This window comes from Gymnogyps californianus, chromosome 15, assembly GCF_018139145.2.
Source record: "Gymnogyps californianus isolate 813 chromosome 15, ASM1813914v2, whole genome shotgun sequence".
In the NCBI taxonomy this organism is placed as follows: Eukaryota; Metazoa; Chordata; class Aves; order Accipitriformes; family Cathartidae; genus Gymnogyps; species Gymnogyps californianus.
Genome location: NC_059485.1, coordinates 6,436,957 through 6,459,132, shown reverse-complemented (window position 1 = coordinate 6,459,132; position 22,176 = coordinate 6,436,957). Strand labels below are relative to the sequence as shown.

At 55.4% G+C, this 22,176-nt stretch overlaps 2 protein-coding genes across 4 annotated transcripts in view; both read right to left on the bottom strand.

The window, feature by feature from the left end:
• Positions 1-10,465, bottom strand: part of INTS1 (integrator complex subunit 1) — a 29,514-nt gene extending 19,049 nt beyond the window's left edge. For all 3 annotated transcript variants that reach the window (XM_050905824.1, XM_050905822.1, XM_050905823.1), the window contains exons 1-19: positions 10,407-10,465; positions 9,981-10,271; positions 9,198-9,394; positions 8,829-8,966; positions 7,928-8,087; positions 7,471-7,576; positions 6,997-7,183; positions 6,713-6,858; positions 6,265-6,406; positions 5,735-5,911; positions 5,383-5,491; positions 4,670-4,790; positions 3,920-3,997; positions 3,239-3,396; positions 1,943-2,039; positions 1,433-1,524; positions 1,037-1,097; positions 456-653; positions 67-196 (exon numbers count right to left, since the gene is read on the bottom strand). In XM_050905824.1, the coding sequence (XP_050761781.1) occupies positions 67-196; positions 456-653; positions 1,037-1,097; positions 1,433-1,524; positions 1,943-2,039; positions 3,239-3,396; positions 3,920-3,997; positions 4,670-4,790; positions 5,383-5,491; positions 5,735-5,911; positions 6,265-6,406; positions 6,713-6,858; positions 6,997-7,183; positions 7,471-7,576; positions 7,928-8,087; positions 8,829-8,966; positions 9,198-9,394; positions 9,981-10,271; positions 10,407-10,464 (2,646 nt within the window). In that variant the 5' untranslated portion in view covers position 10,465. The remainder of the gene's footprint in view (positions 1-66; positions 197-455; positions 654-1,036; positions 1,098-1,432; positions 1,525-1,942; positions 2,040-3,238; positions 3,397-3,919; positions 3,998-4,669; positions 4,791-5,382; positions 5,492-5,734; positions 5,912-6,264; positions 6,407-6,712; positions 6,859-6,996; positions 7,184-7,470; positions 7,577-7,927; positions 8,088-8,828; positions 8,967-9,197; positions 9,395-9,980; positions 10,272-10,406) is intronic.
• An 870-nt stretch (positions 10,466-11,335) lies between these two features.
• LOC127022380 (lysosomal alpha-glucosidase-like) lies at positions 11,336-20,930 on the bottom strand. Its single transcript, XM_050905935.1, is given in 20 exon segments — positions 11,336-11,597; positions 11,839-11,985; positions 12,066-12,230; positions 12,357-12,455; positions 12,655-12,796; positions 12,887-13,035; positions 13,276-13,427; positions 13,551-13,684; positions 14,047-14,164; positions 14,527-14,611; positions 14,776-14,889; positions 15,710-15,820; positions 16,600-16,731; positions 16,799-16,917; positions 17,180-17,248; positions 17,251-17,298; positions 18,308-18,404; positions 18,917-19,082; positions 20,051-20,196; positions 20,403-20,930. Coding segments are annotated over 20 exon segments (2,784 nt in total). The 3' UTR covers positions 11,336-11,534.
• Positions 20,931-22,176: the final 1,246 nt, after the last annotated feature.

The window sequence follows — 22,176 nt, the reverse complement described above, 5'->3', positions numbered from 1 at the left end:
ACTCTGCTCAAGTTTCAGAGACAAGGGATCAGATCCCAACATAACTAAGCCATCGAGGGAGCCCACCTGTCTTTGAATGATGTTCAGAAGAAAGTCAGGATGACGACTGCGACACAGGAGGTGGCCCAAGCGAAGCGACTGGTTCAGGCTTTTCACCTGCTCCAGGACATGTGGTGGAGGTCTGCGTGGGGGGCCCCTGCCAGAGAAACAAGAAGTTATCCAGAGGCAAACATACTTCCACTCTGGTGTCGATGAGGATGAGTCAGTTCAGTAGTGCATGAGGGCTACATGCAGGTGACAACAGAAGGATAAGGATCAAATGTACCACATATCCCATGGACTACCAAATCTCAGGGCTCTTCTTGCCCACATCAACTACCCTATGAGCAGCAGGGTTTCCTGACTAACATCAACTGGGATTTCATGATAGCACCAGACTGCAGAAGGCTACTTACTGAGGGTCCAGACTTGTCAGCTGGGACAGCAAGAGGCTGCTGCTCTCTGTAATTGTTTGTTTTGTGGATGCAGCAGCCAGATGACCCTCAAATGCAAGAATCTCCTGTTTTTCTCTCTGGGAGATTTGAAGTTCACGATTAATCATCTCTGTGCGCGTCTCCTCATCCGTCAAGGTACATTGAGGATAGGAATAATTACTGAGAGAATAAGTTAAAAAATAAAATGGTTATCTTGTCATATTCAAAACTCACAAACCAGAGTCAGAAAGTCCCCAGGACCTCAGTTCCATTAGGCAACACAGAAAAAACAAGGCAGCTTCCCAACAGTGCCAGGGAGACTGAGACCTTTTCAGCAAGGTACATCACAGTCATCCCTCCCTTTTTCTCAGCTTTATTCCCTTGCTTATAATATTTCTGTTGGGGGAAAGCACCTTTCCTACTCAAACTGCAGTGTTGCTGCCAGCCAGCTTATCTTACACCAGTCCCACTGGAAAGGAAGGAGCCAGCTGGCACAAACTTCATTCAGAAATATGTGTTTCCAGTGGTCTATTTGATTTGTGTAGGGATTTAAGCATACTAACTTGGTCATGACCATTTCCATGAGCATCTTTAGAGAGGGGTACTCCTCCCATGCAGCCAGACCTGCAGCAGAGAAGAGAAGGGCAATCAGGAATACAGGAAAAAAAGTAAGGGTCTTTGTATATATTCTAACACACTCCAAGGTGGGGGGAGACACAACAAACTCACTTTGGAACAGCTCACCACTCTCAGAGCACAGACAATGTGATTCCAGCCACATGCTGGTCCAAACCCCCACACTGTGTATTTTTGCACACACAAGGAATACGCAGTTAGTTAACTCTGGTTATCTCACCAACCCAGCACACGCCTTGAACACAGGCAACCAGACTTCAGCAGAAAGCACCTTGGCCAATTTTTGCAGCAGAACTAGTATCTTGAGAAATGTCCACACTCACCAATGTTTTCAGGATTGAATGCAGCCACTACAAGTAGGAGAGGCCAGGCTTTCCAGTAGAGGGTAGAAATAGCTAAATTTGGAGGCTGGTACCTGCAAAAGCCATCAAACGGATACAAGTGGTCAGATTTGGTTACTTAAGCCCATCTCAAGATTGCTTTTCTCCTTAATCATGCATTGTTTAGATTCAGCCACACCAGTTCAGTGTCTTTTTAAAAAAAAAAAAAAAAAAAAAAAAAAGCCTCTCTCAGGAGGGACAGCAGGGTTCAGCTGAAAATTTCTGAAGCAGAAAGGTCAGAGTGCTTGCAGTGGAAAGTCCATTCCATGACTCAGGTCTTAATTGCTCTAGAGAAATTCCCACCTGAACATGACATTGAAAAGGTTTCCTCATGATTTTGTTATTTCAAATTGTAATAGGGAAAAGCATCTTAAAATCTGTGAGCTAGGATTGTTAGTCACAAGGTGAAAATGAGCTAGATCACAAGAAGATTGTCGATGTGATAAGCCTTACCCTGGGGGTAGCTGGATATTCTCTGGATGGTGATAAGTGCACAGATTTAAGACCGCATCGATCAGCTGGATTCTTTCTACCCTCAGGACCTCAACATCTGGAGGAGGAGAAGAAAAGACTAAGCAAGTTATTGACCTGTCTACCTGGCGCAAAGTCCTTCAAGAAAAGCATCGCAGTATAAAGAAAATTTTACTTCAAGCAACTATGTTATTGTGGGCTTGTTCTCATGATATTACAGGAGCAAAAACCCAACAACACTTAAAAAGCAGCAGCACTTAAAAAAAGCTACAAGTCAATATATAAGGATATTGAGCTTTTCAGGTGCAATTTGGCTTAAATTCTTAAGGGCAGTTTTTTCCCCAAATGCATCCCATATGATACCTGTATCTTTTTCAGAACTTGGATACACTCCTTCAAGTAACCAGTGAATCTGCTCAGAACTTCTGGGGCTCAGAGGAACTAAAAATGCATTTCAACTTTGTTGCAAGTTTTCAGACTTGCTCTAATTTAACTGAGTCTTCCAGTATTTGAAATGGCGCAGCATTTAACATGCTATACTGAGAGCCTGGACACATTTTCACAGGATATTCAACAGCAAAGTCTAGCTCATTCCACTTGCACTGACCAGATCTGGATTAGACTTTGCTATTAACCAGTCAGTACTAAGAGCACATAAGATGCTTTAGAATCAAACTCTGACAACCCGCCCAACTCTAACACAAACACATATAGCTCAACTGAACGGACATACTCTCCAAGGATGCAGGAATTTGGACAAACGCTGAATGAATTCATAAAAGGGGTAAAAGTTAAGGCTGCTTTTGTAACTGCTATTCTTCAACAGTGCTTGAATAATGGAATTGGGAGGAGCATACAATACATGGGTTAATTACTTTAACTTCCAGCCCTTTCATTTTTGCATGGCCTAAAAATTTCTTTCATTTTACAGTACATATAAAGGACTAAATTCAATTTTAAAATGCTAACTCAAAACTTTGGGTGGTTATTCACAGTCCTTCATCCTCAACACAACCAATAATTTCCCAAACACGCCACGACGGAAAATTAGTAACAGGGAGAAACGGTAGGAGAAAATAAGAAGCTTCTCCAGCGAGACAGCAACAGCAATATGTGTCTGGCTTTGAGCCAAATGCTTAGCCATCACGACTAAAACATGCTTTAAGCGACGCAAAGGCTCTTTGGTACATGGTAGGAGCCGCCTCAGCCCTGAGTGGCAATAAGAGGACATGCAGACAGAAGGAACCACTTGCTGGCTGGAGCTTTGTGCAGTCTTACCATCTGCTTGCACAGCCGCAGCCCGCTTCACCAAGTGGTCAGCAAGCTCCATGGCATCCGCAGGGCCAAGAGGAAGGTCCCGCGACAAACCGATCACAAGGATCCGCATCAGTGTGTCTTCAAGGATGGGCACCTCGGAGCAGAGGCGAAGGAAGAAGCTGCATGAGACATAAGACATCAATCACGCTTCGACAGCAACATGAGGGTTCCCGAAACCCTCCACAGACCCTAGAACTCATATGAGCAGAAGATAAGTCACAGCTTAGTTTACAACCCCTTCCCTGGTCTCCAGCTCCAAACGCAACTACCTGAAACAAGTTGTTTTACAGAATATTGCTTGCATTGCCTTGCACCTCTACACTTCAGCCTGCTTGAGTCTGAGCTTCCTAATGTCACCCCAGGAAACCATACAGTGCGGGGCTGCCCTTCTTACAATTACAGCATCAAGATACAGAACAGCTTGGCACAGGGAACAGGAATGAAGGAGGAAGAGGAACAGATGGAGAATGGAGCAACATCCCTCAATTTTAAGGCAATGTAACGGATGAAGAAAATCTAAGCAGAGTTCCAAGCCTTTCCAACACAGAGCTATATAAGGAACACCAGAAAACACCCATTCCTCTGCCTCCAGCTGCAGCAGCTCCACGCCTGTACCCAGCTATGGGTGGGGCACGTACTCACTTGCGGTCACTCTCAGGGGGCCAGTTGTCCCATTTGTAGTAGGTTTCTGGTTGTTCTGTGAAGAGCACTTTGTGGAGGCTGTAGAGATGAAGAGGACAGTAAACACCATCTGTGTGAAGCTCAAGAACACATTTAACAGTCCAGTCTCCCCAAACTCCTGCTAATGCTTCCCATCCTACACATGAAGGAACCTCCTCAGATAAGATAGTTTAGCAAAAGTAACAACATGAATCATAACAGAGAGGACTATACAGTATGGGCATTGGGCTTTTATACTTCCAGTAACATATCTTGCTTACTATTCATGCTGGCTTGACCTGTCTCAGTAACGCCTTGTACCAGACCCCAGGATACAGCCTGTGCTCCAGGGCAGGCAGAGAAGACAGCACTATCCATGGAGCCCTCAACCATACAGCCTGAAAGAGGACATCAGACAAAAGAACAACAAGGGGTCCGCAGGGATCATGCTTGGTCAGGTAATTGGAAATTCCCTATTGGCTGGACCCAAATAATACAAATCAGATTATTTTCCATTAGCACATATTTCTGGTAAGAGAACACATCTGCAGGAATTCCTGAGACGGAGACAGGCCCAGCCTGAACCCTGCTAAAACAGTTTCTGCTCCCTGTCTGATAAGGGGAGAGAAATCTAACCAAACCCTGGTGTATGCATGGTTTTTCATAATATGCCATACACTGCTGGGAAAGGGACTGGTTATGCACAGCAGACTACCAGGCTCACTCTCTTACCAGTGCACATAGTCCTTTGGAGCCAGCTTGCTGATAGATGGAACGACCGTATGAAGCCACCAGACAGCATCTCGTTGGATAGCAGCAATTTGATTCTGGAAAGAGCGCAGCACTTCCAGGTCTGAAAAACAGACGGGTTAAAACTACACATGTATCAAGAGCCCCATCAGGAGCCAAGCAGGAGAGGGCGGCTGTTTCAAAAGCAAATAGTAACCAGGGCTCTGAAGCATCAACAGTAAACTGGGGAGAGGTATATCCGACAGTCTTGACCATCCCAGCACTGACAGCACACGTACTTTGCTTTCTGACACACGCTGCAACAAAACCCCGAGATGTAGCACGGACGAATTAGCATTGTGAGAAGACGACATCTGGGCAGTCACTTCAGTGCCACCCCAAAGGCCTGTCTTCTCAGCATTAGGTACCTGGTAATCCTTACAGCTGCCCCTCCAGGCTTGAGGCCCCTCCACACACAGTTCCCTTTCCCCAGCCTCTCAACCACGGCTTCCACAGAAACAAGAAGCACCCAGCCATGCAAATGCCACATCTCCCAACTCTGTCAGTCTCAGGACGATAGCAAGCACCGCCATGCCTCTATTCAGAATGGAGGCTTATACCCCTTCCTAACCCTAGCTGCAATGTTCCCCCAGCCTCAGGGGGAGATATCTACCAAGCTGCCCATCTTCAGAGGAAACCTAGGTTGTTCTGCTTACTCTTTTTCTCTCCTTTGTCCCACGCAATTCCAGCCTCCTTCACCTGGGCTGTAATACCAAGCATCATGGAGACAGCTAGCAGATCAGTTATGTGGATGACAAACCGCTCCTTAAAAAAAAGTGAGTTGAATCAGCAATACCCAAAGCTGCCCTCTGGAAAAGTGTTTCATCATCAAAAATTACAATCATGGATGTTTGGAAATGGGATACGGGAGCGCTGCTATGAGACACACAAATACTGACTCACTCGGATAACAAAGACCAAAAGAAAGAACAGCCAGAAAAACAGATATAGAAGAGCCCAGTACACCACCGGTACATCCAGCAGCACAAGGGTCAAAGAAAGTGGTACCTTGAATTCCATTTCTGCATACTGGGCCTCCTTCCGTTCCTGCATAAGACCCAGACAGAAGGCCTGGAAGTTGATCTCATGTTTCGTCTGTTTGATGATCTCTCGCAGCAGAGCCCGTGAAGCCCGCAGGTAATCGTCCTTAGTAGTCAAAAGATCCTGGAACACCATTGCTAGGTACTAAGGCCATACAGAAAGAGAAAACTTTCAGTGCATTGTAATGTATCCGCATCCACAAAATGAAAAGACACAAGGAAACAATGCTGGTGGCATGCCTGTCCTTCAGGCCCCCGGGGAACTATAATAACGTTGCTCTCATGAAAGTTCATTACCACAAGGTTGGTCACCCAGAATGTGGGAGTTAGAAAATGCCCATGCCCATTTATTCCTAACAAGTGCAATAATATAATTTCAAAATAGTATGATACAGATCACACAGTTGTCTGAAAAGATTTCATTTGAGCCTCAATTCAACTAAATCTCTCGGATGGGGTTCTGGGATCACCGTCAGTCACACAAGACACTACACCTACCTTTGGAGCTTGCTCTGAGCTATGCTGAAGCACAGTATACAGGATCTGCATGTTGTTGGGATTTCTTGCATTTGATAGTTCGTTGAAAATCACAAACTTAATTGTGGTGCCCAGGTTATCCCTGTGTGCATTCAGCAGCTCTCTGCAAGGGAAGACCAGAGGTATCAGAGCTGAGGTTTTATTGCAGCTAGACCCACTGTTTTGATTTCTCTTTGAAGTATTTAACACACAAAAGCGAAAAGGATGGAGCAGCACCTATGTCTGGCAATATCAAAGGATTACTGAAAGACTTCCAGGCCAATAAAATTCATTTAAGTGTTACACAGAACACCCCATGGTCCAAGCTGGTATTTAAAACCACTGTGCAGAGACATGGAGACCGTCAAGGCCCTGGGTACATCTTCCAGAGTGTTTTCTCTTCCCGTCACAGACCCGGTCACTCACTCACCTGACACAAAGCATGTAGTGGTTGAGAAGGACTTTTGGCTTGAGACGAATTTTGATCAGGTTGGAGATAACTTCCATGTCCTCTGAGCTGTGTGTGTTGCAGTTCATACAGACTGACATCAGCAAGTCCTGAGCTGGCTTCGTCAACTGCAGAGGAAGAGCAGAAAGGCTACAGCCGCTTGCCCTCACAGATCAGAAACGTAACTGGCATATAGTATGCAGCCCTCCTGGCTGGATTCCAGACCAGGTCCAGAAGAGTTCTGCTTCAACAGCTTCTATCCTTACCTTTGGATTCTGCAGCCACATCTCCAGCCTCTGCACAGCCATCTGCCGCACCTCTTTGTAGCCACAGGTTGCCGTCAGCAGTCGAAGGAGGTTCCTGGAGACGTTGTCCATTGGCTGGCGCCGGTTGAGTTGGTCCCGCAGCATGTCTAGGACATATTCCTCCACACTCTCTGCAAGGTCGTCATACCTGGGCCACACAAACTGCATTTTATTCACTTCCACACAAGCCAGCGTGGTCACACTTTTCTGTGTTCAGAGATCAGCATCCTTTTTTGTTTGTGGTACGCATTACAAACAAGCAAACAAAATCTACACTTTTCTCCTGGAACCAGTTTTATCTGATGCTCAACATGCTTTAGCAAGTGCCACAGGACAGCTACTGCAGAGAGGGAGCTCCCTACTGCAGCATTGCAGGAGCGGGTGAGCAGACAGATCTGCCACATGGCTACGTTAGGAGAGGAAGAGGCACTATACCTGGGCATGAGCTGGCCCTCCTGCTCCGGGCTCATTTTCTCCTCTGCAATCAGGAGCTCACTCTGGCTGTCTTCCTCCTCCGTCATGGAAGGGTGTGGGCTACTCCCTAAGAGAGACCGGCATGCAGCACGCTTCATGAGACAACTCCTCTTTCTAGAGATCACTCACTCACGCTCTTATGTGTTCAGCTTCTTTCAAGCAACACTGAAAGAGGCCACAACTAGTCGCCTCCTCACACTGTATCACACACAGGCACATTCTCCAAGCCTCTTTCACCGCCTGCTGTCAAACATCCCCTAGAAATGAAAAAGCCCCAAAGAGAGGAAAAGCAATGCCTGGAACTCAGTCTGGTCTACATGATTCCATCCAGTAACAAACTATTCTCATCAGTCAATAAGCTCACCAGGCTCCATCCTCTCCCTACCCCTTTGTTCCCGCTTCCCAAACATCTTCTTACCAGCACTAAGGTCCCCTCCGCTACGTCCAACTTCTCCATGCAAGAGCATGCTCTTAGGAGGCATCTTTGTGTTAAAAGCTGTTTGGATGTTATCCACAAACGTCTTGCAGTGAGGGCTGTCCACCCAGATGCGTTCCCCAAGGGAGTCCTCAATGTAAACCTGCAGAAGAGAACACAAACCATGCTCAAGCCTTTTTTTTTACTGGTTACTCAAAGGAGTATTTCTGAGCTTTCCCAGTTTTTATTTATTTTCAATATACAGCTGCAAAGTAGGAAACTTTTTCATCCATGCAATCGTTATGCTAGAGACCAGATGACTGCAAGCAAGTCACATAAGAGCAAAAAAACAAACCATCACATCCCAAGCTCTACTGGGCACCAACCCTCTCAAGCAAAGCTGATTAAGCTTTAGCAAAGATTTTACAACTTCTACCACCAAAATATAGAAGCCGGTCTTTTAAAATCTTAGCCTTTTTAAATTAATGTGCTGTTTTAATCCCTACAGACAAACTAGAAAGTAAGAACTCTTTGTGATATTTATATCAACACAGATTATCAAAGGCATCTCAGAAAAGAGCAGACATAAGGCAACAAAAGGCAAAGGAGGCCACAGCATTTCAACAACCAGTGGAGATTTTTCTTTAATTAAAATAAAAAAACCAACAGATTCTGGTTTTGTGCCTTGTAAATACAGCATGGGCCCAGTCTCCAATTTCTGCCTCCTCCAGCTGCATTCCCCGCACTGGGCAACAGGCCGCGGGATACCCCCTTCCCCTGCAGCGGGAATAAATGCTCTGCTGCTGTCCTGCCCCAACACATGCACATTTCCCAACCCTGGCGGGTTTTACCCAGTCTGCCCACCACTGCCTCAGTCCAGCAGAAGCACCCTTGGTTCAACAACCTTGACAAAGATCTCTGGCCAGTTCTCATCCTCTTCGTAAGCTGCCATGAGAAGGTTGCAGGCCAAGACAGACACGAGGCTATTCCCTTTGGCTTTGAAATTGATGGAGGCATCTCTTCGGAGTAGGCTGCACAGTGCCTGGAATATCATTCACAAAAAATAAAATAATAATCAAGCCATCTAGCAAGAAAGCATACAGAAAAGCTTTAGAAGAAGAAATACAAATTGCAGTAGCTTGCCACAGAGGTATGGTATTTACAAAGACATGCAGATTATACTCTGGCCTGAGAGAAACTGCAACTTTGCTTGCAAGTTGGCAGCAATGATACGTCAGTAAGCCCAAGAGTCCCGACACAGCACAGCCCTCACCTCAATAACCCCTTCAGTGGCAAATATGTTTGGTTTGATTTTTGCCAGGTACATGAGGCTCAGGTACAGTGTGGTATCAGGTTTCGCTCTGTTCATTTTCAGCTGCTTCACGGCTCCACACAGCACCCCCTCAATACGGTCGTCGTTGCCTTCTGCCTCTGCTGCCTCGATTTCATCCAGCAGCACCGTGGGGACAACTGCAATCATCAACACACCGGCATCAGTATTTACCCTCACACAAAATAACCTGCCCCGAGATGCTGGCAGGGCCAGTCACCAGGAAAGCAAAGCGTAGACCTGCTCGCCTTTAGCCCCTGCAATGGCTTTTCCCTACCCAATTGCTATTAAAAGTTCTGTTTCACACCTGACAACGCCCCTTGATTATTTTTCAGCTGGTCCGTGCTAGCATGCTTCTCTGCAAATGTATCAAAGACCAGAAAATGGAATGACGCTTCAAAAAGCAAGCAACATTCAGATCCAGAGTCTGCTAAAGAGATATTTGAATAAAGTACCACAATCCAGACTCAAAGGCTTCCTCAGGGAGTCTTTCAGACGCTGCTGTTAAACAGCTATCAGACAGAACGAACACAACCCAATGCCAACAGGAGAGGAGACAAAACTGTGACTTCGGCCCTAGATCCAGCAGGGAAACCCTCAAGGACAGCACATAAACGTTAGTGTGCGGGCTTCAAGAAAGGCTCCTGGGCTGAAGCTCTAGGGAAAGGTCACCTGAAGTTTCCATCCTCGCTTGCCTGTCACGGCGGAAGCGCAGTGAGGCCTCACCTTCGATCGGGATGACAGACGGCTCCTTGATGGAGGGTGAAATGGCTCGCTTCTCCGCCACGGCCGCCTCTGCCAGGCGTCCCAGGGCGCTGAGGGGAGGCGTGGAGGAGTGCTTGGGGCGCTTGGTCAACCCGGTCAGCCCCGCCGGGCCCGCTAAGGCGGCGGCCGCGTCCCGCTTGCGCTCGGAGGGCAGCCCGGGGGGCGCCGGCTTCAGCAGGGTGACGGCGGTTTTGCCCTCGCCGCTCTGCCCCTTGGAGCCCAGGGCGATGAAGTCTCCCGGCGGTGGGTGCGCTGCAAGGGGACAGGGGGCAGACGTGACAGCACCGGCCCGCGGCGACCGCGGGCCCGCGGCGACTGGAGCCCCCGCGCCCGCCCGGCCCCGGCCCCCCTCCCCGGGCGAGGGGCCCGCAGCCCGCCAGGACTCACCGGAGGGCTTGGGCACGGCGCTAGGCCGCCGCACGGCAGCCGCCTTCGGCCGGTTCATGGTACTGCTGAGCACAGGCCCCCGCCGACCAGCCGCCGCCACCCGGAAGCGGAAGCCCTCCGCCCCGCCCGCCCCGCCCCCGAGGTGGAAGCGAAGGGCGCGTGCTCCCGCTACCGGGCTGCTGCACCGGGGCGGCACCTCCCGCCCCGCCCCGCGGGACAGCGCCGCCTGGTGGCGGGAGGGCGCGGCGCGGGAGGCAGTGACGCCCCCCAGCGGGCGGGGGGGGGGGAACTGCAACCCGGGGTGGGATGGGGGAGATGGGGGGGTCCGGGGTCAGGGCGAGGGCTGGGGTCGTGGGGGGGCTTTTGGGGGAGGCTGAGGCCAGAAAGGGACTGGGATTGGCAGGGTGGGGGGCTGGAGGGGCTGAGACTGGGGGGCTGTTTAGTGGCACTGGGATTGGGGGGGTCTGGGATCGGAGAGGGGAGTCAAGGGGCTGGGATGGGGGGCTGGAATCGGGGGGGGATTAGGGGCAGACACTGAGGATAGGATTGGGGGGGCGGAGATTAGGGGCTGAAATTGGGGGGTTGGGATGGGGGGGCTGGAATCAAGGGCTGAAATTTGGGGGGGCTGAGATGAGGGGCTGAAATTGGGGGGCTGAGACTGGGGCTGGGATGTGGGGCTGGAATCGGGGGGGGCTTGGATTGGTGCCGAAATTGAGCAGCTGAGATTGGGGGGATGGAATCAGGAGGACAGAGATCAGGGACTGAAAGTGGGGGGCCCCGCGGCAACCGGCCACCCCCCACCCCTCGCCCCCCTCCTGCCACCACCCCCGTCCCCACGTCACGCTCCCAGGACAAGCTCTCCACCTGCCTTTATTGCAGCAGGGACGGCGGGCGCCCACACCTCGACCCACACCACCCACCCGGGACCACGCGGGGGGCACCCGGTGGCCAAGCCCCCGCCCCGCACCCCCCCATCCCCAGCCATGCTGCAGGGGGGGGGCCGCACGGCAGCAGGTGACAGTCCCCACCGCCTCCTCCATGGCAGCATCCCGGCCTCGAGGGCTGGAGCATTGAGCATCTCCCGGATGGGTGGTCTCGGCGAGGTGGGGGTGACCCCACGGCCCCCGCTCACAGCCACCGCAGGGAGAAGCCCTGGCTGAGGCTGAGGCCGAGGTCGCTCACAGTGAGAACCTGCGGGATGAGAGAAGACATTTTGGAGCACAGCCTCGGCGGGGGGGATGCAGAGCATCCTTTTCCCTAGCCAGCATGGCTGAGCTCCGCTCCCCCTGAACCCCGACATGGTGGGAGAACCACCCCGGAGTCCTCACCCACCTCCTCAGCCACCAACCCTGTGAGAAGGGCTGGGGGAGGAGGGATGGAGACCCTCAGGATGGGGACCCTCAGGACAGGGCACCCCAAGATAGTGCCATACCTGGTTGTCCATGTAGGAGAAGGGCTTCTCCTGGCCGTTCAGGAGGACCTTGCTGGGTGGCTCCCGCACCCCAAAAATGCTCAGTGTGCCAATGGTGACCTCAGTGGCCTCGGCACTGGCGTGCAGGACGGTGGAGGTGAAGATGTTCTGCAGGAGAGGACAGCATGAGCTCAAGGTGGCCAGGTGCCATGGGACCCCCCACCCCTGCCCTCCCCACTGTGTCCCACCTGCGTGACGTTGAACACCAGGTAGGAGTAGCTGCCCCGCTCGAAGGTGTCCAGGCTCTCGCCATCGTCCCAGAAGAGGTCCCCCCAGGCAGTGGCACTCTGGGACAAGGCCACGATGAGGCGCAGTGGATTCCCTCGGGTCGCCTCGCTGGTGGTCCCCGGTTTCTGGGGTTCAAAGACATGGGTGCTGTAGGGTTGCAAGCACCCAGGACGGGGGTCCGGGAGCTGAGGTGCGGGTGGGGACACACACGCTGTGGACAGACCCTGGGGAGGTGATGGGTGGGCGCTCACCTGGGTGGGCAGGATGGTACCCTCCCGGACATGAAGGTTGAGGTGCTCCAGGGGGGCCGACATCTTCAGCATCTCTCCACTGCTGTTCACTGAGGAGCCCTGGGCAGGAGGTGAGAGACACGGGCATGAGGGGGTCAGGGGCACGGCGGGGGGCTCAGGCACGGGTCTGGGGAGCAGCCATCCCCACCCCTTCCTCCATTGGGGCTTGCTGGGCTCAGCCGTGGCTTCCCACCCGCAGCCCTGAGATGGTCAGGCAGGGACCGTCCGACCCCCGGCTGAGCACCGCAGTGCTCCTCACCGTGTAGAAGTCGTACCACACGCCTCGAGGGACATAGCCCGTGACCGAGTCCACCCCGGGCTCCAGCACTGGCGTCACCAGCAGGCTCCGGCCCCACAGGAACTGCCTGTCCAACCCCAAGGTGGCCACATCTCGGGGAAACCTGAGGCGGGATGGAGACGCTGCTTGGATCGGCCGCTTCTCCGTGATCCAGCCTAAGTGTCTCCCCAGCTCCCGGCAGGGATGCTCTTACTCAAAGAACAAGGGCCGGGCAACAGTGTCTCCTTGCAGGTGGGCACGGTGGAAAAGGGTGTAGAGGAAGGGCAGGAGGGAGTAGCGGGTCAGCAGCACATCCTTCATGGCCGTCCTTGCCGCGGGGCTGAACACGGTTGGGTCCTGGGCCTGGGGAAGATGCGAGGAGTCAGCCGCCGCCCCATCCCCAACCCCACCAGGCATCCCCACTGCCCCTTACCTCCTGCATCCCGCATCCCCCATCCCACATGCCGCATCCTGCATCCCCCATGCCCCATCCCGCATCCTGCATCCCCCATCCCGCATCCTACACCCTATATCCCGCATCCCACACCCTATATCCCGCATCCCACCCCTGGGATGCCTCCCACCGGGCACGCTGCCCTCGACCTTCTTGTTCTGGGTGTTGTGGTTGCGAGCGAAGGGGTAGAAGGCACCGAGCTGCATCCAGCGGGTGCACAGCTCCTCCGAGGTGCTGCCGGAGAAGCCACAGATGTCCGCCCCGACCAGTGGGATGCCGAAGAGGCTGAAGCTCAGCAGCCCTGAGGGCAGGGACGGTCAGCAGGGCACAGGGAGTTTCAGAGATGTCTCCAAACAAGCAGAAAGCTCAATGGAGCTGGGGGTGCTGGTAGGGGGGGGTTCTGCGTGCAGCCCGTGCCACCCACCTGGGATGGAGTAATACATGTCCTTCCACTGGCTCTGGTTGTCGCCCAGCCAGTGCCCTGAGTACCGGCCCTGGCTGGGGAAGGTGGAGCGGGAGATGACGAAGGGGCGCTTCCCCCGGATCTGGATTAAGGCGCTGGAAAACAACAGGGAGAGCCAGGGGCAGGAGGTGAGAGCAGCCTCCCAGGAGTTTGCCTTATCTGACAACAGTGGAGGGAGAGGTCCAGCCCCATGGCAGCCCTGCGGTGCCAGAGGGTCAGTCCAAGCAGTACGGCAAAGGCTTAGCGCCGGGACCGGCCTCGTCCACCCATCCCTCCCAGAGTGGTGTCAGCTCCCCTTCTCTGCTGGGTTATTCCCATCCCAGAGGCTGTGAGCAGCCAGAGCATCTCCCCTTCGAGTCAGGCACTCAAATCCCTGTCCATTCCCTATACAGCCCTGAGCAGGAGGATTTTGTCCCATCCCATCCCCAGGCCGGCGGGAAGCGGGATGCTCAGGTACCTCGCCGTGGCTTTGGCTTCCATCAGCCCGTAGAGGTTGTGGAGGTTGTAGTGCACCGAGGCTTTCTGCTTCGCCGAGGCACACACCGTCTTTGCAGAGAGGGAATCACCCAGCACAGCTGCCAGGAGGGAAAGCCCCTGTTGGCACGTGGTGGTGGTGGGGTGCAGGGGACGTGGACCCCCCCCCACGCTTGCTGGCTCTGGGTCAGCCCTCCCACACACAGGAGCCAGCCATCGCTGCCAACCCAGCACCGAAAGCTCATGCACACGGTCCCATCCTGCACCCTGACATGGCCCCGACAAGCGTGCAAGGCTTGGGCGTGGATACCGGCACACACAAGTAGGGATGGAGACATTCAGGGTGTAAAAGAGAGACACGATGTCTCTTAAAAATGGGCTTCCCCCCTCACACTCAGTTGCCAGCGATCTCAAAGCACGCAGTACCTACCAGCACAGCCTTGTATTTCATCTCCCTCCTTACCTGGTGTGTAGGGTGGGCTGTCAAGCTCTCCCGGGGGGCAGCCGTCTTCAGACCCATCCAGGAAGTTGGATGGTTCATTCATGTCCTAAGCAAAGAAAATTGTGGAGCAATTTCAAGGGGGAGGTTGTGGGGATCAGTGGATAGACCTGAAAAAGCTGCATTTGAGGGACAGACGGTCCTGCCAGGACACACGCTGGGCATGAGCCGAGCTGCTGGCAGGGAGTGACCCAGGGGCCAGGAGGGACTTACGATCCAGAGGCCGTCAAAGGGCACATGAGCATGGAAGCGCTGCAGGTTCTCCAGCCACCACTGGTGTGTGTCCGGGTTGGAGAAGTCTGCGAAGGCAGTGAAGCCGGGCCAGACCTGCGGGGACACCATAAAACCATGGGTTCAGTGAGCAGGTGATTTGTGGGGGGCTGTCATGGGGCATGGGGTGCCACAGGGGTGTGAGCATGCTGAAGGACCAGGGGTAAAACAGGCAATAAACCGGAAGATAAACCCAGGCCAACTGCTTTCAGTCCTGGATGCTGCACGCACAGCATCCCTCCTGCCTCCATGGTACCCAGGAGCATCGGGGTGCTGAGGACTCCCCCACAGCCCGGTGGGCAGTGGCAGCTGATGGAGCAGCTGCTCTGCCTCTGCTTGCACAAGCCCTGACACCACCTAGCCCAGGGCACGTCAGGGAAGAGCTGTGATTTCTCCACGCTTTGCCTTACTCCAGGAATTTGAGCCGATTCATTTTTCCCCATGTTTCCAGGCTACCTCAAAAGCCCCCTCCTCGTAGATGGCGAGGGAGAGCTGGTGGGAGCAAACAGCCGGGGAGGACAAACTGGGAGGGAAGCGCTGCAGAGGAGATCCGGAGGCGTGTATCCATCGCAGACAACCTCCCCTCACCCCAGAAATGGGAAGGGAGAGAAATCAGATGACCGGCCTTGGGCAGCACTGCCGACTCCGTTAAGCTCATATGACTTCCACGGGCTCCTCCACTGCGGCAGGGGCTGGCTCCCGGGGTCGGTGGAGACACCAGGAGGTGACACGCGAGGCCAAGGGCTGAGCCAGGCTCTGGCAATCATCCCGGAGAGGTCCCTCGGCCGCTTGGCTTTCCCTCCAGCGCGAGGGATGAAATCCCAACCCTGCTATTGCACAACCCGGTGGGGCTGGGATTTCCCCTCGAGCTCCTCACCTGCCCAATGAGCGGCTGCCCTTGGGTGGTGTTGAGGAACAAGCCACGTCTCAAGCCTTCATCGAAAGGCCAGTAGGAGCCGTGAGGGTTGGTGCTGCTGATGCCGGGATCCTGGGGACGGAGCAGAGGGTTAGCGCCATTCCCAGCAGATTGTGGTCCCTTCCCCCTGCCAGACCGGTGTGATTCAGAGAAGAGGACAACCCAGACAGGGTCAGCCAGAGCCCACACACGGAGGCTGTTTCCCTCAAGGGGAACAGAAACTTGCTTCAACACTTCCAGGCATGTTTTCTAAAATGCCACTTCTGCAAGTCCCCAGGACCCGTTAGGGCGTTTTGGGGAGAGGGGGACAAATACAAGAAATCTTGCGCTTATGCAAGAAACGTCGGGTTACGGATGGGCTTAGGCTACAACGGGAGTTCAATGGGCAGGGAACCCAACCTTTCCCTCCCCAGGACCCCCCAGTCCCCACCGCCTCCAGCAAGCAGAACCCGCATCCCCTTTCCTAGCGGAGGGAAGAAGGGAGATCACAGCTGGGTCACGAGATCCCAGCACTCGTGGGGATGCGGGGGCACCCGAGCTGAGCACCCACGAGTTAAACAGCCTGACCCACAGTTCCTCCGTTCTTTCACCCATGGGGGACACGGTCATACTTGTACTCCTGCAGCAGACAGGAGCACAGCACGAGAACCTGGCCCGTGTCTCCGTGGTCCCTGCATTAGGGGGATTTCCAGTAGCAGTTTACAGCTGCCTGCCCAGCACTGGGGACCAGCCTCGGATAAAAATCCCCGGGGCTGGGGATGATCAGCTGGGACCATGAGCATCCCTTACGCCTCTATCTTACATCCCGGCTCTGCAGCAAAGACAGCACAGGGGGAGAGGAAGGGGAGTACCAAGATCATAACGTAGCGCTGCCCGTGTTTGTGGAGGTCTTCCACCAGTGAGGGGAGGGAGGCAAATTTCTGGGCATCGAAGGTGAAGTCCCGGTACCCGTCCATGTAATCAATGTCATTCCACTGCGCATCCTGCGGGACAGAGGCTCAGGGATGGGTGAAGGGTCCCCGGACCCCCCTCCACGGGTCTGAGGGTTACCTGGGGGATCTGGTAGTTCCTCATGGCTCTCACAGTCTGCCAGGTCTCATTGCTGGATCCATAGCCCCAGCGGCAGAGATGGAAGCCGAGCGCCCAGAAAGGTGGCATGGCTGGGAAACCTGCAGCGGGAGAGCGGGAGCACGGATGGGGTGTCCCGAGACAACAGCAGTGTCTCAAAAGGATGGGAAGGGAAGGGGAGGGGGGGAAAGGAGGTGATCGCTGACCCCTGACATGCTGGGAGGGCTGGGGATGGGATGGCTGGGGACCACTGACCCCTCCCCAGCTGGGAGGGCTGGGGACGGTGGTGAAGCTGGGGTGAGACAGGGATGGGGGCGTGGGGAAGGTGTCCGCAGATGGCCACGTTGGGGTGCGGGCACTTACCTATCACCTGCTGGTATTGCTGGATGACCATGTTGGGATCGGGCCCCAGGAAGATGTAAAAATCCAGCACCCCCCGATGGTCCTCCAGGTCAGGCCTGGAGCGGGCTGCAGGGCCACCTCTTTGGCGGGGGGGGGAAGAGAAAAAGACAGTGACAATTGGGGAGCAACCCCCAGACCCCGACCCCCGCCACAGGGACCAGGCAGCACCACACACAACGCTCAGCCTCCGGCAGGGGAACGGAGAAATCCCTGCCTTGCGCTCAGTGGATGCTAAATGGGCATCTGGAGGCTTAAATCATCACAGCCCGGGGAGATCACTGGTTTACGCAGGGAGAGAGCTCACTATCTTAAAAATTTGCTCTTTAAGCCCAAAGCTGTGCCATTCTCCCAGCTTCCACTTAAAGACCAAGCACATGCAGGGCTTTCCTTCACGTCCTCCCCCAAAATCCCCTCCTAAGTGAATCAAGAGCTGCTTGGACAAGTGAGCATGTGGGAGCAAGGGCTTTCCTGGGAAGGGCTTTTCACACGAACGAGCCCTCGAACCTCAGCTCAGGTGGTTGCATCTCCCGCAAGCTCCTCCTTGGGAGCATCGCTGCAATAAAGCCAAGCGCAGCTGGAGCTACGAGGGCCCCAGCGTGCACAGCATCATCCCAGCTGGCTGCAAGCAGCCACTGCTGGGAGGGATGGGTGGTCACTGGTGCAGTCCCCAACATGGCAGGAGCCCGTGGGAGCTGCTGCTGGCACACGCGGGCGGATCCCACGGCTGGGAAGAGCATGGGCGGCAGATGGCATCCCCAGCTGTGCCCCAGCCATGCCACACTGCTGGGCCTGGGGGCAAGGCCATTTCGGGTGAAGAGGGAACGGGCACGGACCCGCATGCGAGGGACTTGCTTTTCCGATGGCAACTCAGCAGCTGGGCATGTGGTTAAACTGCTCGGCAGTTGCTAAAGAGCCTCGCCATAGCCAGGAAACAGATGGCTACACTCAATAACGGAGCCATCAAACCACATCTTTGCCTTTTACGGCTTCCTCTCGCCCCAAGTTCCCGAACTGGCAGCTCCCATCTGTCCCCACCTGCCGGGTCCTCCTCCAGGGACAAGCTGGCCTGGGGTCCCCCAGGACACCTACCCATCGCGTTGCTGTTGAGGAGGAAAACCCCGTGAGCATCTCCACCCTCCTCCATCAGCAGGTAGAAGGGGTGAGCGCCGTACAGGTTGAACGATTCCTGCAAAGAGGAGATGCTGGGTGAGAGAGCAGCTCCCAGGCAAAGCGGGAGAGCCCCGCATCACCCAGGGGTGAATAAATAGCCCCGAGTTGCATCTGCTGCCACCACCTAACCAGGCATCTGTCATCCCCCGTGGAGGAGAAGGTGAGGGATGAGGATGGTTTCAGAGCTGGTGCTTAGGGCCACGAGAGACTGCTTCTTCCTCTCAGCTTGGAGGCTGCTACCGAGCTGGGCTGGGCGAGGGGGAAACCTCCTGCCTCGCCGCAACCTGTTGCACGAGCGGCGGGGTGGAGCGGAAAACACCCGGGGCCCTCGGAGCGCCAAGAGCATTTTGCAATTGCTCTGAAATCCTCCCCGGCACATATCTGCCCATCAGCCTCGACCACCTCCTGACTCTCCCAGTGCTGCTGCCCACCCCCCTGCCATGTTTTCCCAGGGTTTGTCCAATGCACCGGAGAGCGGTACCCCTGTCCTCACCCCCAGCACCCCCGCGGGGAGGGGGGAGATGGTACCGTGGGAGAGACGTCACGGGCCCACAGTGTGAGGGTGCTCCAGTCCAGGCTGTGCAGGAGGGTGCCGCGGTGCTCCCCCAGCCCGTAGAGGAACCTGGATGGGAGCGATGTCGATATCTGGAGAAACTGGTCAGCGAAGATCAAGGGGGCCACGGTGGTGTTGAGCCTGCCAGGGTGACATCGAGGGAGAGGGTCAAGAGGGGATGCTGGGATCCATTGGGATCCATTTGCCCATCAACAATTTACCCCTTGCCTCTCGAAGCATCCCAAGGGCCAGTGCAGCAGCGTATGTCCCACCCCGCATCCAGCCCCAACACCTTGGCCTAGGTGGCAAATTCAGGTCTGGCTGGATGCGAGGCGCAGCCCAAGCCCAAACCAGCCTGACCCAGCACAGCACAGCCTTGCCTTTGACACCAGAAGTTTCCACCAAGGTTATTATTAACCACCGAGGCGATACAGTGGTGGGGTTTCTCAGCCTGTCGTCGCTGATAAGCAGCTCCCAAGTAAAGGACAGGCCACAGCTGCCAGCAAATGGGAAGGAGGAGGAAAGGATGGGATCCCGAAACACCCTGACCATACATCAACCAGCCGCTGGTGCTCACCAACAGCTTAGTGTAGGCAAAGCCATGGAGGCGACTGAAAGCAGCGCAGCAAAGCCACCTGCAGTCCTTATCCCAAAAAAGCCTGGAGCTGCAGGTGTTCCCACACCTTGGACAGCCAGGGAAACCCAAAAGCAGGGTCAAATAGGCAAAGCCACAACCTTTCGGTGGCCCTTTCCCTGAGTCACCAGGTTCCTTATTGGTGACGTGCCGGGGACCTGCACAATGTTTGGCTGCTGTAGGACCCGGCAAGGAATTAGGGCATTGGGAGGTTTTTGGAGAGGTGTTGATCTCATCCAGCCCTGCCACGGCCACAGCAAGCACGTGGCCAGCCCACGGGACCGGGAATCCACATGCTGCCACGTCCTCACGTGAGCACCGCTGGAAGGACAAAGGCGAAGAGTAATTATTGCCTGGAGATCCCGCAGCGTGGTTTTCCCTAAGGAAAAATCTCCGGAGAGTGCACTGGAGCCTGCCGAGGGTGGGATGAGCTTTCCCCCACCTGCTGTGGGATGTGGAGGAGGTGGGTTCTTACAGCACTGTCCCCGTCGCCCTGCGCCGCAGCAGCACCCCAAAGGGATCCCGGGAGAAGTCCAGGCTGTAGATGGGGTTTTCCGCTCTCTTCATCGCCTGGGGAACCTCGAGGGGAACCTCGTACCGTGGGCTGGCCGCATCCGTTATCTGCAAAAGGGAGAAAACACACTTTAAAGACCAGCAAAGCAAGAGGGCAAAGGGTTGGAGATGCTCATTGGCCACATACAGCCATGCCTGGAGTACAGTAGTTTCCAGACTCGGTCTGAGCAGGCGATGGTCACCTATGGGATGGAGGGTGCAAGGGTGCAGGAGCGCAGTCACAAGCTCTGGAGGGCAGCCAGCAGAAAGCTCACCTTGATGTGTAGCCGTGTGTCTGTCTCAAACTCCACGTCCAGCCTCAGCTTCTCAATGTCCCGGGGGTAATAAGCCTTCTCCCTCCGCACCAGCAAGCCCACCATGCCCAGCGTCGTCTGGTTGAGGCTCTCCAGGGTGTAGCTGGGGAAGTCGGGGGGGTAGAAGCACCAGGGCACCCCCCGCTTGCCCCCCACCGGAGGGGGGCTCTCGATGAAGCAGCACCCCCGGCTTTCGCAGAGCTCCTGGGTCACCACCACACGCCGCTCCGGGTAGCAGTCAAAGCGGTGGCTTTCGGGTACCAGGAGACATTTGGGGGGTGGCGCGGGTCCGGGCCAGCCTCCCGATACTTGCCGCAGCACCCAGACGGTGACAGCGCTCAGCAGCACGGCAGCCACCAGCAGCCCGCTGCCCACCCACCATGGGGCCAGCTTCCCATGGCCGACGGGTGTCGGGGCGGCCCCTTCCTCTTCTACCCGGCACGCCGCTGGCTGCGGGACCGCCGTCGTCAGCTTCTGGTACGACTTCATCGTCCTGGTGCTGGAGTGAGGGGGAGATGGAGGCAGGCGTGAAGGAGTCAGAGGGGGAGAGCTTGCCCAAGTCTCGAGGACAGCTTCCCTGCTCCCGATGCCGGCGGTTCAGGCAGACCCTGCCTGCCTCTGCCCGCCTCGGCACCCTGCACTGTGATGTCTGTGCCCTTGGCTAAGATGCAGGTGGCAAATTCGGCAAAGGATGGTTTTGCCAGGGTTGGGTGGTCCTGACGCTGCTGGAGTGTGGGGAGACGCTGCCACACGACTCTCCGCCAGCCCCAAGGGACAAAGCGCCGTCCGCCTGAACCCCACCAGTTCTTGGGGGGTGGCAGAGCGGCCCCTCAAGGAATTTTTCCCAGGTCTGAATTTACGGGCTGCAGCGTTTCTGGAAGCTGCAAGCAAAACCGAGCTCCCTCTGCCTGTTGGAACAGAGCTGTGGTGCTGGGAGCTGCGGCTCTGAGGTGCGGAGCATCCTCTGCTCCGAGCATCCTCTGCTGTCGCCCAAAGCCCTGAGTCAGAGGTTTTAGCCCCGGGGAGGGCTGGGCGAGGGATGGCAGGGAATATGCAGTCAGTCTTTGCCTCCCACTGATAAAATCTGATTTTAACAACCTCTCAGGCAAACATCCCCCAGACTGTAAGTGAAGGAGACCCCCACGCTCCTGCTGAGTGCAGGGAGCAATCTCAGCACCTTAAATAAGAGACACAACTTTCTTCTCTCCATCTCCTGCCCAAGCCATAGGCACTCAGATCCCGCTCACCTCCGCCCTGCAATCTGCAAAAGCTCAGCAAAACAGCTCTCCCCCCAAAGCAGATTTTATTCCCCGGCAGCCCTCCCCCAGCTCCGCCACCAAAATGGCTCAACCTGCCAGGGCCTGGCTCCGAAGCCACCCCTGAGTGGCAGCGCCTGCCCCACGCAGAGCCTCAGCCTTATGCAATCCGCCGGTCGCTTCCCCACGCGTGGGTGGCTCCGGGGTGGCAGCACCCACCCGCCGTGGCCGGCGAGCACCGTCGCGCCCGACATGCGAACCCCGGGGACCTCAGCATGCCACCAGCCCATGCACCCATGCTCAGGCCAGGCCGCCCTGCGATGCCACCCTGCAGCGGTGGCATTCGGGGGGGGACACGACAGCCAGCGCCTGCAGCCGGGGGTCCCCAGCCCGGCACAGGGAGGCATCGCGCCCCGGGACCCCCCCCGCCCGGCCTGCCTGGGCCCCGCTCCGGCCATGCCAGGCGCTTACATACACGT